Below are 15,278 nucleotides of genomic sequence, written 5' to 3' on the forward strand. Positions count from 1 at the left end.
ACGAGTGTACGTGCACTGCGTCATTGTAACTTCTGTATTGTTAGCCAGGCATGGCTGGAAGGCAGTATAATAAAAATAATAAATATACATAAATGTATAATGTTATGAGATTTAAGCTACTTAGAAAAAAATTTATGTTTTTGTGTTATAATTTGTAGTCATTCAAGAACGAAAAAAGCATAATTTATATTTTTTTCCTAATTTTTATTAGTGTTACAAAGTCTATCAAACCAACAGATACAGAAATACAGTAGTGAAAATAACAAATATAATGTACAATTTTTTTCTACAAAAAATACAATAATTATCTGTAGCTTATAAAGGTTTTGCATGTGAAATTTGAAAATTTTTGAATGCATAAGTATTTTTAATCTTAAAATCAAAATTGCTTTGCATGTTGGACAGTCAACATTCTTAAAGAAAAAGGTTTATGAGAAAATCTTTAATTAAAAAATCTTAATACTCAATTTAAAAACCTGATATTTTGTGTACGAGAACCTTGTAATGTTTATCAATAGCCTGCAAAATTTTGTAAAGATGTGCGTACATTATCAAAAACCATAGTATAATTACTCTTATGGATACTTTCATGGTTATGAGCTGGGTGAATTCCACTCAGCCCATAATGGAAGGGTTAATCACTTTTCCTTTTATTAAGTATAAACATTTATTGGAAGGCTAATTGTGTTCTTAGGGTGGTCGAGCTGTGGATTTCAGAACTTGCAAGCTGGGTTCATATCCATGCTATATCACAAAATATTCCCTGCACACTTTAATGCATGTGGTAGGGTGCTTCTGACTGGCTGGTCAGTAATTCAAAATTAGAAATGGTGGCAGATAGCTTTATAGCAATTACAGAATAAACAAGTAGCTATATACTGAGTAGAAGAAGTGGTATTGTGTTTACATTTGTTAATTTTTTTAACTCTAATCCAACTTATATTTTTATGCCTGTTGTGTTTTTAAGACTTACATGTATAGTTTTTAGTGTTGAATACATTATTTCTCATGTAAAATTTTGATGCAATGTAACTAATCTGCTGAAAAACTAATACAAGTAGCTCCTAATGCATGAGTACTAATTTAAAGTTTCTTAGCCTCAGATCATCTTCACTATGTACTATAGCTAGACTGTTGCTTTTTTTCTTTTTTAGTGTCATTGGGATAAAAATGTATTGCCTCTCATTCTTTACACACATAATTTGTTTTGTTGGTATGATATTTCCAAAGTAATATACATATACTTTACACTTTATTTACAGAAATGGCAAAGATTGGTGATGGGAAGAAGGTATCTCAGATAGAATACATTGAGAATGAGCAGTTATTAATAGTCATCACAGGTAAGTTTTTGGAGAAAAATATATGTTGTTTGTCCATCAGTTGTAGAAATTAGCAAAAAGAAAGAGGTTGATTGTTTTCTCCCAAAAGAAGCGTTTATATTCAGTGCCTTTATGAATTAGTAAGTTGTAACAAGATTTTTGGAAATATTTTTATAGAAAAATTGCTGACAGCCATCTTTTAAACATGAAGTACAAGTCAGAAATGGAAAAAAAATCTTCTAGATAAACACATAGAAGAACCATTTATATGTCAAAGTGAGGTAGGTACCTACATTATACTGTAGAAAAATTGGAGCTGCAGGAAATCTGCCAATCAATACATGGAAGAAGAAACTTTTATAGGTCAAACTCTGCTGTGTACATTATATTAGCAAAATGTCAAAAGTATAAAAAATCTTTCAGAGGGAATGCAAGAAATGATGATTATTGGTAGATCATATGCTCTCATCAAACTAGAGAAAAGCTGGAAGTAAAAGAAAAACTATTAAATGAGTCCATGGAAGAACAAGATTCAAATACATATGAAACTGATACATAATCAAAAAAAAAGTTAATAAAGACCTGTTCAAATGATTACAAAAAAAAAAATTGTTGCAAACATATTGTACAGGAAGCGCATTTTTATCGGGAAAATATCAAATATGAAAGAAAAATATGAAGACTTTTGTATGGACAATTTGTATTAGACACAATGAACAAGTCTTTTATTAGAATGAGTACTCTCATCAAGAGCTAATGAAAACAAACATATTGGATTTTATTATTTATAAAGTATTTTTAGGTGAGTACACTTTAACTCTCAACACGGGCTCAGTCAATTTGACCAATGACATGACTTCTTTGTACTCATTTAAAGTCTATAGATTTAATACTTCTAACTTTCAATATATTGTGTATATCTTCACAAAATCTGGCAGTCTTTCAGTTAACATTTTAAGTCTTTCACATACAAAAAATCATATTTTTTAGTGAAGTATTTTTAATAAACTAAAATAAAGATTTGTCCATGAATATATTGAGTATTTGTTTTGAATAGTCCATGTACAAAGTGATTTTTATGTTAAGATTAAAAGTACTTTTCCTCAATTAAAAAATCTCATTTCTTTTGTGTAATCCCTAAAACCTTCTAAATGCATTTCAAACGTTTTTTTCAGTAAAACTTTATAGTTTATCTGTTATTTTTGCTACCCTATCTCAAAACGGAATTGGTGAATTTAACCAATTTCATAACTACCAAAAAAAAATATAAATTATCCTCCTTTTCTTTCTAGAATGACTTCAAATTGTAACATGAAACTACAGTTTATCCTAAGTAGCTTTAAGCTGGTAACAGTATACAACTATTTATAATTAAATTTTATTGTTTTATTGCCCTTTGAACTATGTCTAACTGTTCTCTGCACCATCATAAGTTGTAAATCACTCGGGAAAAATGCCGCTTATGTTATGCTATTGAATTACATTACTCACTGGCTACTATGAGCTGCTCTGTGTGTGCCTTGTGAAACATTTTTATTATATTATTATTATTATTATTTATTTTACCTAATCTTAACTAACCTAAAAATAACCCTATTTTTACATTTTAGTTACTTGTATAATAATAATAATAATAATAAATAAAGAATAAACTTGAAAAACAAGAAATAAAGTACTTACCCAATCTTCTTTTTTTTCTTGCTGTTGATTGTTGATGACACTTGACCCCACTTTTTTTATACTAATGGTAGTAATGCACTAAATAATTTTTATTTAGTTAAATAATGCACCAAAGAACATAAACTAATAACATGCAAAAAGTATACAATTTTGCATAACTCTCAAAATTTTTTCTGGATTTCTAACTATGTGACAAGAGCTGTTACAAGTTCATCCAAGCTAGGCGTTAGCTTTCCCGTGAGAATGGAGCTTGTACTCTGAGTGAAATTGATGATTATCTCTTCAGAACACAGCATTATACAATACATTATTTGATAGATAAAAACCTTGGATTTCTGTTGGTTATAAGTAATATATAATTAAACATAAGAGAGAATTATTAACAAATCCTGAAAGAGAGGATGTGGCAGGAGGAGTCTTATTTTCTATTTGAAAGCTCTGTAACCAAACCAAATTGAAGACTACAAAAATTATGGTTTGTCTGAGCAATGACAATTTTATAGTGAGTAATTTACGTTTAATTTCATACTTTTTGGAAGGGTGGTGATAAAATAGAGAAGATGCCTAGACAAAATGTCACACTAGGGGAAATTCAGGATTTTTTTTGTATTGCCTTGTAGAATTAAGAACTTAAAACTTGTATACTATTAAAATATGGATTATTAGCTAAGATTTTATGCTATAATAATTGGTTTAACATAAACAGAAAGTAGTTTACTAAGATTTTATGCTATAATAATTGGTTTAACATAAACAGAAAGTAGTTTACTAAAATTTTGAATGTAAGGCACTAAAACCTCGTGTCGTGCGCAATAAAGGATACCCGTGGTGATAAGGTTAAAAGAACAGTTTATCATTGGCTATCATAGGGAAATAGCTTGTAATGGTGAAATTAGATACTGTTGGGGAAAATTTCATATATATATGTTTACTTAATCTAATGCCAAAAATTTTACTGTATCTTATATCACTGTTATCCTATGTGCAAGTGATTTTAAAAAGAAATTATGGGCACACAGCATAAAAATGATCCATTATGTATCGATTTTATGTGCTATAGTAGCTTACAATTATACCTGGCATAAGTAACAGCCACTAATCATATCGAATATTGAGAGAGAGGCATAGGAACAAACCACGTTTCTACTGGATTTTAACGAAATTCCATTCGCAAAGCCATTTTATATAGTCTTTTGATTGATTGAACTACAACAGCATTAAAAATAAAAATAACTTCCAAACATGAGATTTTCTGATACATTAATGTGACTTGAGTGATGCAATTTCAAGTTTTTGATTCAGCTAACACTGTCATGGATGTTGTTGACAGCTGCAGCCATCACAATACATTGTGGATACTAATGTTGGCTTTGGCTTTTAGTTTAAAAAAATCATACTCTGTGGTTTTTTCACTTCTTTTTCTGTGCATTCAACTGTATCCTTTAAAACTTGATAGGCATAAATAGAAAGGACATTTCGTTCATAAAATCTTTCACAATATAAAAATTTTACAGCTGCTTTATCTTATAAAGGTGTATCTAGATCTTTAGTGAGCTTTATAAGGCTTTTCAGCACCAATTGTTTTATTAATGTGTACAGCCAAGCAACGACAACTGCGACTAATCCCTGTGGGAGCTCTTGATGGTCATGAAGTTGAATGGATTAAAGTGCCTGACACTAAAGGATGTGTGACTTTCTGTGTATCCAGTCTAGAAGGAGTAGATGGAGCTACTGGACTACACTATTATTTTACTGTAGCTGTAAAGAGACAGGTATTATTATGCTTCTTACGACATTTACTGTTATGATCAAGAGATGGGTATTGTTATGATTCTTGTTACATTTATTGTTACCATCAAGAGACTGGTACTGTTATGCTTCTTATACCTTTACTTTTACGATCAAGAGATGGGTATCATTATGATTCTTGCTACATTTACTGTTACCATCAAGAGATTGGTATTGTTATGGTTCTTGTTAGATTCTTGTTAATATTATCAAGAGGCAGGTGTTACATTTATTTTAAATTGCTCTATTTGTGAAGAACATCCGTGTTATATGGATTAGTTATACAAAGTAGATGCACTATAATTGTTTTATATACACAGCAGATGGTTTATATAGATTATATGTGCATAAATCATATTTTATCAACATTGCCAATATTTGTTTACATGGTATATATGCAGTTGATGTATTGTACAAACTTGTATACGTAGTTGAACTATTGTAGATTTCATTTTGCTCAGTTGTTCTACTGTGTGGATCTTATATCCACAGCTAAAGAAGTAGATGATCTTTAAATACCTAGTTGATTTAATCTGTAGATACTGTGTATACAATTTGATATTCTGTGTGGATTTTATATACACCCAATTTGGTTTTAATACTTTCACCTGTATATATAATGTACATATATAATTCTTTACAATCCCATGTGCTTTGTGAATTTTATGTACACCCAATTTGGTTTTAGTGCTTTCACTTGTTGATATAATGTACATTTATATAATTCTTCACAATCCTGTGTGCTGTGTGAATTTTATGTACACCCAGTTTGGTTTTAGTTCTTTCACTTGTTGATATAATGTACATTTATATAATTCTTCACAATCCTGTGTGCTGTGTGAATTTTATGTACAACCAATTTGGTTTTAATACTCACTTGTGGATATAATGTATGTATGTAATTCTTAGTGAAATATATATTGATTAATTCAACATATTTTCAATTGATCCAAATATAATTAACTCCAAATGTTTTAGTTCCTGAATTTTTGTTGTTGCAGGTTGTCATCTGTTAAGTTTCACAAATCTTTCATTTACTGCTGATTATTTATGAGCATGTTATTGTTGTATGAATTTATTGTTTGTATGTTTTGAATTGTGACTAATAATGTTCTGAATGCTTTTCTCAGTAATTTGTTGGATATTATATTTATCTTTGATGAACTACAAATACTTTTTAATAAGTGAATTTCATTTCTATATGTATTGAAGTAATTGTATTTCATGTTTGGGGGTAATTAATTATGACTATTTAAAAGGGGGAATTGTATTTGCAGAACAAATGAACCATGTTATGTAGGTTGAACTACAATAACTGATTTTACTTAATATTCACTATTTAAAGTGATTTTACACACCTAAGGATTACTTAAATGGTAAAAGAAAGAAATCAAATGGATGGAATACCCTTAACTGTTAAATAATTAATTTAAAATGTATAACTTCAGTGCACTTTATTGTCATTAAAAAAAAAACTTATAAAGTTATTATACTTACAGTATATTTCTTCTTGTAGCTGACTATTTATGAGATAACTCGTATGAAGGTTCGCCATCAGAAGTATAAAGAAATTCAACTCCCTGGTCAACCACAGTGCTTGGATGTGTTTGGTGAAAAAATCTGTGTGGGTGTTTCATGTAATTTCTACCTGTATTCACTGGAAGATGACAGTGGCCCAACATGTAAGTGGTAATAAATAATTGTTAGTGAAAAATCAAAATTCATTATTTATTACAAATGCATTAAGCCATTTATTTAAGGTTAAGTTGTTCATAGTTTTCATAACTTTAGAGTTTTTTTAATGATATTGTATGTTACATTTTTAGTTAAATTTCAGACTATATTTTAATATTAAACTTATTTTACTTCTACTTTGTAATAACTGCTCATGCCAAGAAAGGGTAAAGAGAGCTTGCTACTTTTTTAATAAAACTGAATCTGTGTTTTAATGTGCTGTATCATGCAGTTAACCAGATTCTGACTTCTACAGTTTCTGATTTTATTTTTGACATCTGTACCCAGCCAATCAGACTACATGGTGATCATATTGCACTAACTGGAATTCACTAGTCTGTTGTGAAAAGGTCATCTTACTAACATTTAAGTCCTTGCCTTTAAATTGTATTGTTATATGTGAATCAAAAAGTAGGCCAGTGCTTATTCATTTTTTACAATGTTTGCACAGTCTATGACTGATGTGGGTCACTGGATAGCTTGATTCAAAGCACCTGAAGAGCTAGTTTCAACAGCCAACTGTGTGAGTTGTGTAAGCTGGTGGGTTTGATGAAGATGCACATTTTGCCTTATCACCCCCAGTCTGATGGTTTAGTACAGCAAGCAATAAAGACTGTCAGGAATTTGCTTGCAAAGTTTGTTAATCCCAACCAGATTGACAGGGATGAAAACATGTATGTCATGATGACATGTCACACAACTGAGTAGAAGTTTAACAGGCTTACAAATGATCTTCATGTTTGTGCAGGAAGTCTTGCTCCCTGTAGATGTGATGTATTGTCCTCCCTCTAGAATGGACTTCCTACAACTTTTACAAGAATGTGTGGATTGGTTAAGGTTTATGTTAATTGATGTGTGCTAGTTTGTAAGTTAACAGCTAGGAAAGACCTCCATGACAGAAGAAGTGCTATGGTAAGACAGTGAAGGAGTGAATGTATGACAATGAAGATTGGGTGTGGCTTTGGTGCATGCCAACAGCACAGAAGTCACTCAGCTCCAATTGGACAGGACCTCTTCTTGTGCTCTGATGAGTAGCTTCATTAACATAGTAGTTAGGGCAGTCAAAAAACATGCATAGTACGTGTTGACCAGCTGCATCTGTACATTACTGATGAAGTTCATGTAAACTAGACTGACCAGAAATCAGATCAGTACAAGAGCACTGTTTGATCCCACTTCAATCCAGAAGATTTAAAATTAAGAGCTGGTCATTCAGGACAAGTCAAATCAGTTAACTACTGGATCTGGAGGTGAGAAGCTGTTTTGACAGTCGGTCAAACTGTTGCTGACAGCCTACAGATTGATTCAACTGGAATTAAACTTTATCATCACAAAGATGGGACAGTCATGTGAATGAAAGATTTTATTATAACTATTCAATTAGTGAGCAGTTTAACTTGAATAATTCAGTGCCCTTTGTACCATAAAAGGGCTTGAATGTAGTCAGTGACACAAATGCATCAGGGTGAGCAGGGTCTGATGTCAGTATTTAGCATGTAAGCAACTTTTGCTAATTTTGAACCTCAGCTCCAGTTAAAATAATAACAATAGTGAACACATTCATATTTAATATCTTAGAAGAGAAATACAACTTTAAATTCACAGATAAACAGAAACTTGCTGCTGAATCTGTAGTAGACTGTAAAGATATGTTCATTGTATTTCTAACAGGATATGGAAAATTTAAGAGTTACTTGCATTTGCAGAAATGTATTGATTTATGAAATATGAAACTGTCACCATTCTTGTGTTTGACCAAGTATAAAAAAAAAGTTATGAAACATTTGCTACAGAATGCCAAAAAGACAAAGGCATTTCTATTCAGATTGCCAAAGAAGCTCTCTCAATACTCCTCATCATATTGATGCATGTCTTGCTATATTGATCTAGGACCATCCATACGGATGTACAACTTGATGTGTTGATATAGGTCTCGTTATAATGATCTGTTTTTGCTATATTGATGTCAGACTTTCTATACTGATATATGTCTTGCTATACCTGTTTAGGTCATGCTGTATTGATGTAGGTCTCATTATACTGATGTAGACTCTGATATACATCATGTTACGGATGTACAACTTGATGTGTTGATATAGGTCTCGTTATAATGATCTGTTTTTGCTATATTGATGTCAGACTTTCTATACTGATATATGTCTTGCTATACCTGTTTAGGTCATGCTGTATTGATGTAGGTCTCATTATACTGATGTAGACTCTGATATACATCATGTTATTGTAAAACTTTTAGCAGAATACCTTTTAAAAAGGAAAATTACAGGTACCTTGTTCTAAAACAAAAATAAAAATGAACTATTTTACATATAGTGTTAATGAAATATCTTTGATTTCACACTGCAGCTGAAAATATTGCTACTGGAACAAGACACTAGAACATTTCAACAAATGATAAATTGGAAAAAAAAAGTGCAGTTTATATTTGTTAACTTTCTAAAATCAGATGAATGGATTTTTTTTTCAGATTGAAATGTTTTATTAGCTTAAAAGTCTATTTTTGCCTGCCACAGCAGATATCAAAAGTTAAAAGACAAAAGCACAAACTTGTCATCAAAACATTCTTGAAATTTTTCTTCATCCAAATTATAACAGTTTGACAGAACATTAGTAAGGTCACCGTTGCTGTACTGTTTTCCCACACTTCTGTGTCATTCATTATTTAAATCATAAAGATCAAACATATATACAGTACACATTAGTCACCTGACTGCTCCATTGACTATGTTTACAAACATTTATTTGTGACTTCTCTTTTATGCACTAAATTATGCTACAAATGGTTGAATCATGTTCACAATTCATAATGATAAAAAAAAACAGCTGCTCTAATGGATTTTGTCAATGAATGCATTCAAGTATTAATATAGCAGTCAGAGCTAGGCAGAATATAACAACTGGATTATTTGGGTTATGAGTATCTAGGATGGTAGTTTGGTTGAAAAGCTAATGATTGAAGAAGTAGCATTCCTTGCTTTTGAACTATCAAGTGGTATTGTAAGGTATGATGTATGCACTACATTATATGATTACCACTCAATTTCTGCAGTTAGGATGGTTTGTTGATTGTGAGATAAGCTGAACCAAAAGGGCTTTAAACCTTTACATTCCTAGCTGTTGAGCAGAGTTTTACTAAGACAGATATCCATAGCATATTGAGTGATAGCTGCTCAAATTAACACAATTTAGGATGACTGGTGCCACTAGATGTAATACCTAGTACATCAATAGTGTAGGTGATATCTGGGAATTAAAAAACTCAGTTGAAAGGCTGTTGCAACTCTTGCTTTCCTAGTTATTCAGTGATTTTCTCTCGACTCTCAATCTGAGGTTCACAGGTTCGAATCCTCGTTCCACCAAACATGCTCGCCCTATCAGCCGTGGGGGCATTATAATGTGATGGTCAATCCCACTATTTGTTGGTAAAAGAGTAGCCCAAGAGTTGGTGGTGGGTGGTGATGACTAGCTGCCTTCCCTCTAGTCTTACACTGCTAAATTAGTGATGGCTAGCGCAGATAGCCCTCGTGTAGTTTTGCACGAAATTCAAAACAAAACAAACCAGTGATTTTCTATGCTAAAATGTTGAGAAGTTTTTTGAGAATCACTCACCTGATCTAGCTGATTGACAGGAGTTCTACATAGCATACTTCATAGTCCTCTGTATCTTTACCCATACATTTGAAGATCATATTACTTCTTCATTGCAGGGAGGGAGTTGTGTTTCTTATGAGTGTATTTTGACATATACTGTAGCAGTAGCAAGAATGCTAATCCTGATTTATGAGAATTTTAGCTGAATTAAGGTGGTGATTATCTTGTGATGTCAGAAAAGAAAAATGTATTGAATTTATTGGCTCATAGGTTACATTACGATACAGCAGTTATCGAGACATGGCCTTATGGTGTAACCTGATAATGTTACCAAAGTAATTTGTGCTAGAACTGGTGGCAATCTTTTTTAAGTTATATGTGTGTGTGACAACCTGTAAAGATGATACATATATATGGCAATTTTATGTGTATAGCTAAGTATGTATGAGGTCTTACACATGTGTCTGAACAGCATGTAAAGCCATTCAAGAATGTTGTGTAGCACAACTGGATCAATTACACAAAGAAAACAACTATTAAGCAACATGTGAATGGAAATAACGGTTTGATCTGGAATTTAGGACTGTGATACGAGGTTAACTGTGATTACTGACCTGTAAGGCATTACATGAAAATACGGCGCAACTGTTACCATCATTAATACTTGTGAGAAAAAGTTTCATTTGAAATACTTGGTAGGTAATGGATTTAATACAGATGTAGTGTATGCTGAATCTGTATTAAAGGGTTGCATGTAAGTGTTTACAAGAGCAAAAGGAAGTTACTGTAGTCCTTGACCAGTGTGCCTGTATACATTTATTAAAGTTAAAATTAATGTTAGCTTGAGGGCAAGCCTGAAGCAAAAGGAGGAGGAAGAGCGATGTATAAGAATATTATGTATTTTCTACCATTTTATTGTAATATAGTATTTTTAATAATTAGTTGGCTTAAATCCAGTAAGAAATGACAGTCCAGAGTATTAGCAAGCATACACACTGTGTTTGTGTTATTTAATAAAGATTTGTATTTTACATTGTGTCCAATCTTTTAGTATATTTTCATGATATCAGTTATTCAGAGATATTTAGAACTACTCTACTAGGTACTTTGTTAAACCTCATGTTATTCAGCAGACCTATCCTGTTGCTGTCAGGATAGTTGTTTCGGCCTGAGTATACTACACCTTGTTTTTTACACATATAGAAAAGTTATGAACTTAGGAACATTTTTGGTGAAAGGAAAGAGATCTTTATCTTACTAGGTATTTGTATACTATATGCTTTAACTAATGTTTGGAGTTTTGTTAGTAAATTAGGTCATGTTTTATTTGTTTTTTAATTTCATGATCTTCTCTACCCTTAGTATAACTGTCACTTGTTTAATGATCCATGAGTTTGAATTTTGTTTTTTCATTGTTCTCGTTATACACCAAGACAATGAAGATTTCATTCTATGAATATGGCTCATGGAGAATCATACATATTGGGATATGAAGTTCCCAGTTCAATTATCAGAAGTCCCATTTGTAGTGTAATCTCAAATTATGAGGTTACTTGATGACTGTGGTTATGGACAGTATAAAGTTTTGGAGAAATAAGGTCATTGTACATACTTTAACCCATAGATCCAACAATGAAGTTTTTTTTTGACAAAGCAAATAATCAGTAAGATTATTTCCTAAGCTGTTGTTCAGACCCGTCTTCAGCTGTTTATGATACTGGGTAATTTGTGAAATCAGTATTATATAATAATGCAGGGTGAGAGGTTCTGTTTTAAAGCTAATTTTTGGTATCCAGCTTTAAGTGTTTGTATTAGTTGTTGTGTGCAGGGTCTGTGCCATTTTGTATACTTCCCATTCATTGTTGGGAATTGACGATTTAGTGATCTAAGAGATGAGGTCATTTTAAAGTAAAATATTAACTAAACACTCACCTCTTGCCTTGCCTCACTGTCCATCCTCATCTCTGCAATAATCATGGTGAGCAAAGTATCACTTTTAAAAAAACTATAATTTTGTGTTACTTAAAAAGTGTTCATTCAGTTACTATCTACATCATATGAGCAGTAATATACTTCTGAATGTCATTATAAAAATACTTTTATATAAAATATCACAACAGTGTTTTAAGTACCAACCAAAGCTGTAAAGAAACGTCTAGGAAAAAAGGATTTGTGGTTTGTGTAGCAATCTGGTATGTTTTTGAGAGTACAAGACAGAAACAGTCATAAATGGACACAAAAAAATCTCAAATTGAATTTCACGTTCTTCAGAAAACAAAAACTATTTTATATTATGTTAGCCTTTTTCTGTAGAACTACTGTTGTAGGTACACAACTGTGAATGTCTACTAAAAGTTTAATTCTAATGACTTGAGTCAATCACTAACTGAATGTGTATATGAAAGCTAACAGACACAAAACTGAATGTATAGTTGTGGATAAACAACATAGTAATGCTTATCACATAGTCTCTTAAAACTTTGTAAACAGAAGTTGAAAACATAAAGGTAGTATACAAATGTTATTTTAACAATTATCTCTGCTATTTGATATTAGGTATGATTCCACTGGACAGTATAGAGTTTGCCTTTCTTCGTCACAGTCCTATGGATGCCTTGTTGTCAGTAGAACTTCCAAGCAATGAGTACCTTCTAGTCTTTAGCCGTAAGTTTTTGTTTTTATTTCTTAATTGGCTTAAATGTAATAATATATAAAATGAATGCTCCTATAGCTGCCGATCCACTGTCTTGCTGTGTTTATTATGTTTTTTACTATTTATGGCTCATTTTGTGGGAAGTATGATAATAGTCCCGTGGAGTGAAATCAATAGCTTGAAACTTTATGTAAGTTGATTTATTATGGTCAGTTGTTGACATTTTAATATCTGTGTAATTTATAATGTATTTATTGGTTATTCTTCACACAGATTTATAATACCACTAAAAACATTACTCATCTTATTTTAAGTTTTCAAATGTTTTTGTGATATACAAACACATAAACTATTTTTTGGACAACTGAAGTTTTGGAATTTACTATTTTAGTAAATTTTGAAATTTTTTAACACTTGTCTACATTGTTGTTTTTTCATGAAATTTTCTCATTTTTATTTATTCTTTTTCCCTTGGATGAAATTTAGTTTCTTCTTGATATTTTCATATTTCAAGAAAAAACATTAGGTTTGGAATGTTAGATTTCTTTACAAATGAAAAAAATCTCAAGTTTGTTTTATTTTTGAATAGTCAATCCATGTTTTTAATTTAAATTGTAAGTAAAATTAAATTTTAATATAAATCTAACATTTTAGGTTTTTCCCTTCAAAATGAAAATATGGTCAGAAATATTTTTTTTAAGATAACTTCATTGGAAGAGTGTAAACCTGGTTTGAAGCTGAACTCTTATTGCACCAATGGACATAATGGGAACTTGATACCTGACTGATTCAGTCTTAAGTAATTCTGCTGTTATGTCATCTGTTTGTTTGAGTTAACATGAATTAGACTTGACAGCTTGGTATCTGACTGGTTTCAATTTTAACTAATTCTGTCATTTCATGTAGATGTTTGAGTTAACAGTTTTAATAAATTCCATCATTACATCTGGATGTTTGAGTTGGTATGAATTATTGTTGGGATTGTGTGTATTGATTAGTTCAGTGCAAATTGATGATGTGATATTTGCCTGTTTCTAGGTCAACAAGTGTTATCATAATATTTTAATGTATGCACTGTTGTAACTAATGCTGATACATATTTAATCCCAAATGAACTCCTGAAGTATTACTGATTTTTGTGACATGGTGTTGGCTTTATAAAATCTTTATTTTTGGTAGTAAAAGGCTTGAGTTTTTGTTTTGGCTTAAGAACCTGAGAAGATATATGATAGCTTTTCATGTTACCTGGGAATACTTTAAAAAATATATTTTATGACTTACAGAACTTGGAGTTTATGTTAACAAAGATGGAGAAAAATCCAGAGAAAAAGAACTCATGTTTACTGCAAGCCCCACAGCAGTCAGTAAGTGATGAAATATAGTGTGTATTTTTTTATTATAATTCCTTAATATTGGCTTAGGACACAAATCACATGTATGTACACATTTACAGAAATTCAATTGTGTTCACCTTATATAATGTACTTTATTGGAATGATTTTCAGAAACTGATTACCTGAATACACACTAAATCAAAATTAAAAAAATCATATCACAAAATGCTTTTACTTCTTTTTTTTGTACTAACATTTTCTTGTTATCTCTTAAAATTAGCCTTTAATTATAGAAGTTATTTATTATGTTACATATTTTGGATTGGTGAGACCAAGATAACATATACTAGAAAACTTATTTCACAGTTCATTAATAGTAGGTTCAGTGGAAAAATAATGGATTGAAGTTCTGTTCTAGCACTTATAATTTTACACCAATGTTTCATGGTATTGTAATTTCTCATCTTTAGTAATTTATATTTAGGTTATTATTGTAGTTTTTCTCTTTTGGCTACTGTCTTTCTTGTTATACGATATTCATGTAATTGATATAATTTCTTCTTGTAATAATGTATGTATGTTAGTTTTATTAGTTACAGTAATGTATTCTGGTTACTCTTTTAAACCCCCTAGTGGCTTATTGGTGGTGTGAGAGCTATAATGTATATAATGCTAAAAATGGGGTTTTAATACCCACAGTAGGCAGAGCATAAATAGCTTGTCTAGTTTTGTACTACAACAAAACAAATACTATTTTAATATCTCTTATTTAGCAGTGTGTTCAGGTTACTGATATCATCTCTCACATGTGTAGTTATTCATTCAGGCTACTATTATAATTCCTTGTGTGTAATTATATATATATCCTGGTTTAGTGTTGTAATTTAATTTTTCACTTATAGTAATGTATCAATAAACTACCTTCTACATGTATTTTTATATTTCTGTGAGGTACCTAATTTTTTATACTGATTTTCAAGTGATTGAATACTCATTGTACTCAGTTGTTGGTGTAAATGATTCTGTGAATGGAACCCTTGATGAACTCTTATTACTTAATACTCTGACTGTCGTTAACATTTTAAATAAAGTTTCAGGTTTACTGTGATGAACTTGAAGTATATGTAGTTCTTACACATTATATATATATATATATAT

At 31.0% G+C, this 15,278-nt stretch overlaps 1 protein-coding gene across 1 annotated transcript in view; it reads left to right on the top strand.

Annotated features, from left to right (window-relative positions):
* LOC106459035 (serine/threonine-protein kinase MRCK alpha-like) overlaps nt 1–15,278 on the top strand; it is a 135,974-nt gene that overhangs the window by 104,724 nt on the left and 15,972 nt on the right. The window contains exons 34-38 of the mRNA XM_013918606.2: nt 1,263–1,343; nt 4,602–4,774; nt 6,307–6,472; nt 12,690–12,797; nt 14,070–14,150. Of these exons, the coding sequence (XP_013774060.1) occupies nt 1,263–1,343; nt 4,602–4,774; nt 6,307–6,472; nt 12,690–12,797; nt 14,070–14,150 (609 nt within the window). The remainder of the gene's footprint in view (nt 1–1,262; nt 1,344–4,601; nt 4,775–6,306; nt 6,473–12,689; nt 12,798–14,069; nt 14,151–15,278) is intronic.

Source organism: Limulus polyphemus, unplaced genomic scaffold, assembly GCF_000517525.1.
Source record: "Limulus polyphemus unplaced genomic scaffold, Limulus_polyphemus-2.1.2 Scaffold549, whole genome shotgun sequence".
Classification (NCBI taxonomy): Eukaryota; Metazoa; Arthropoda; class Merostomata; order Xiphosura; family Limulidae; genus Limulus; species Limulus polyphemus.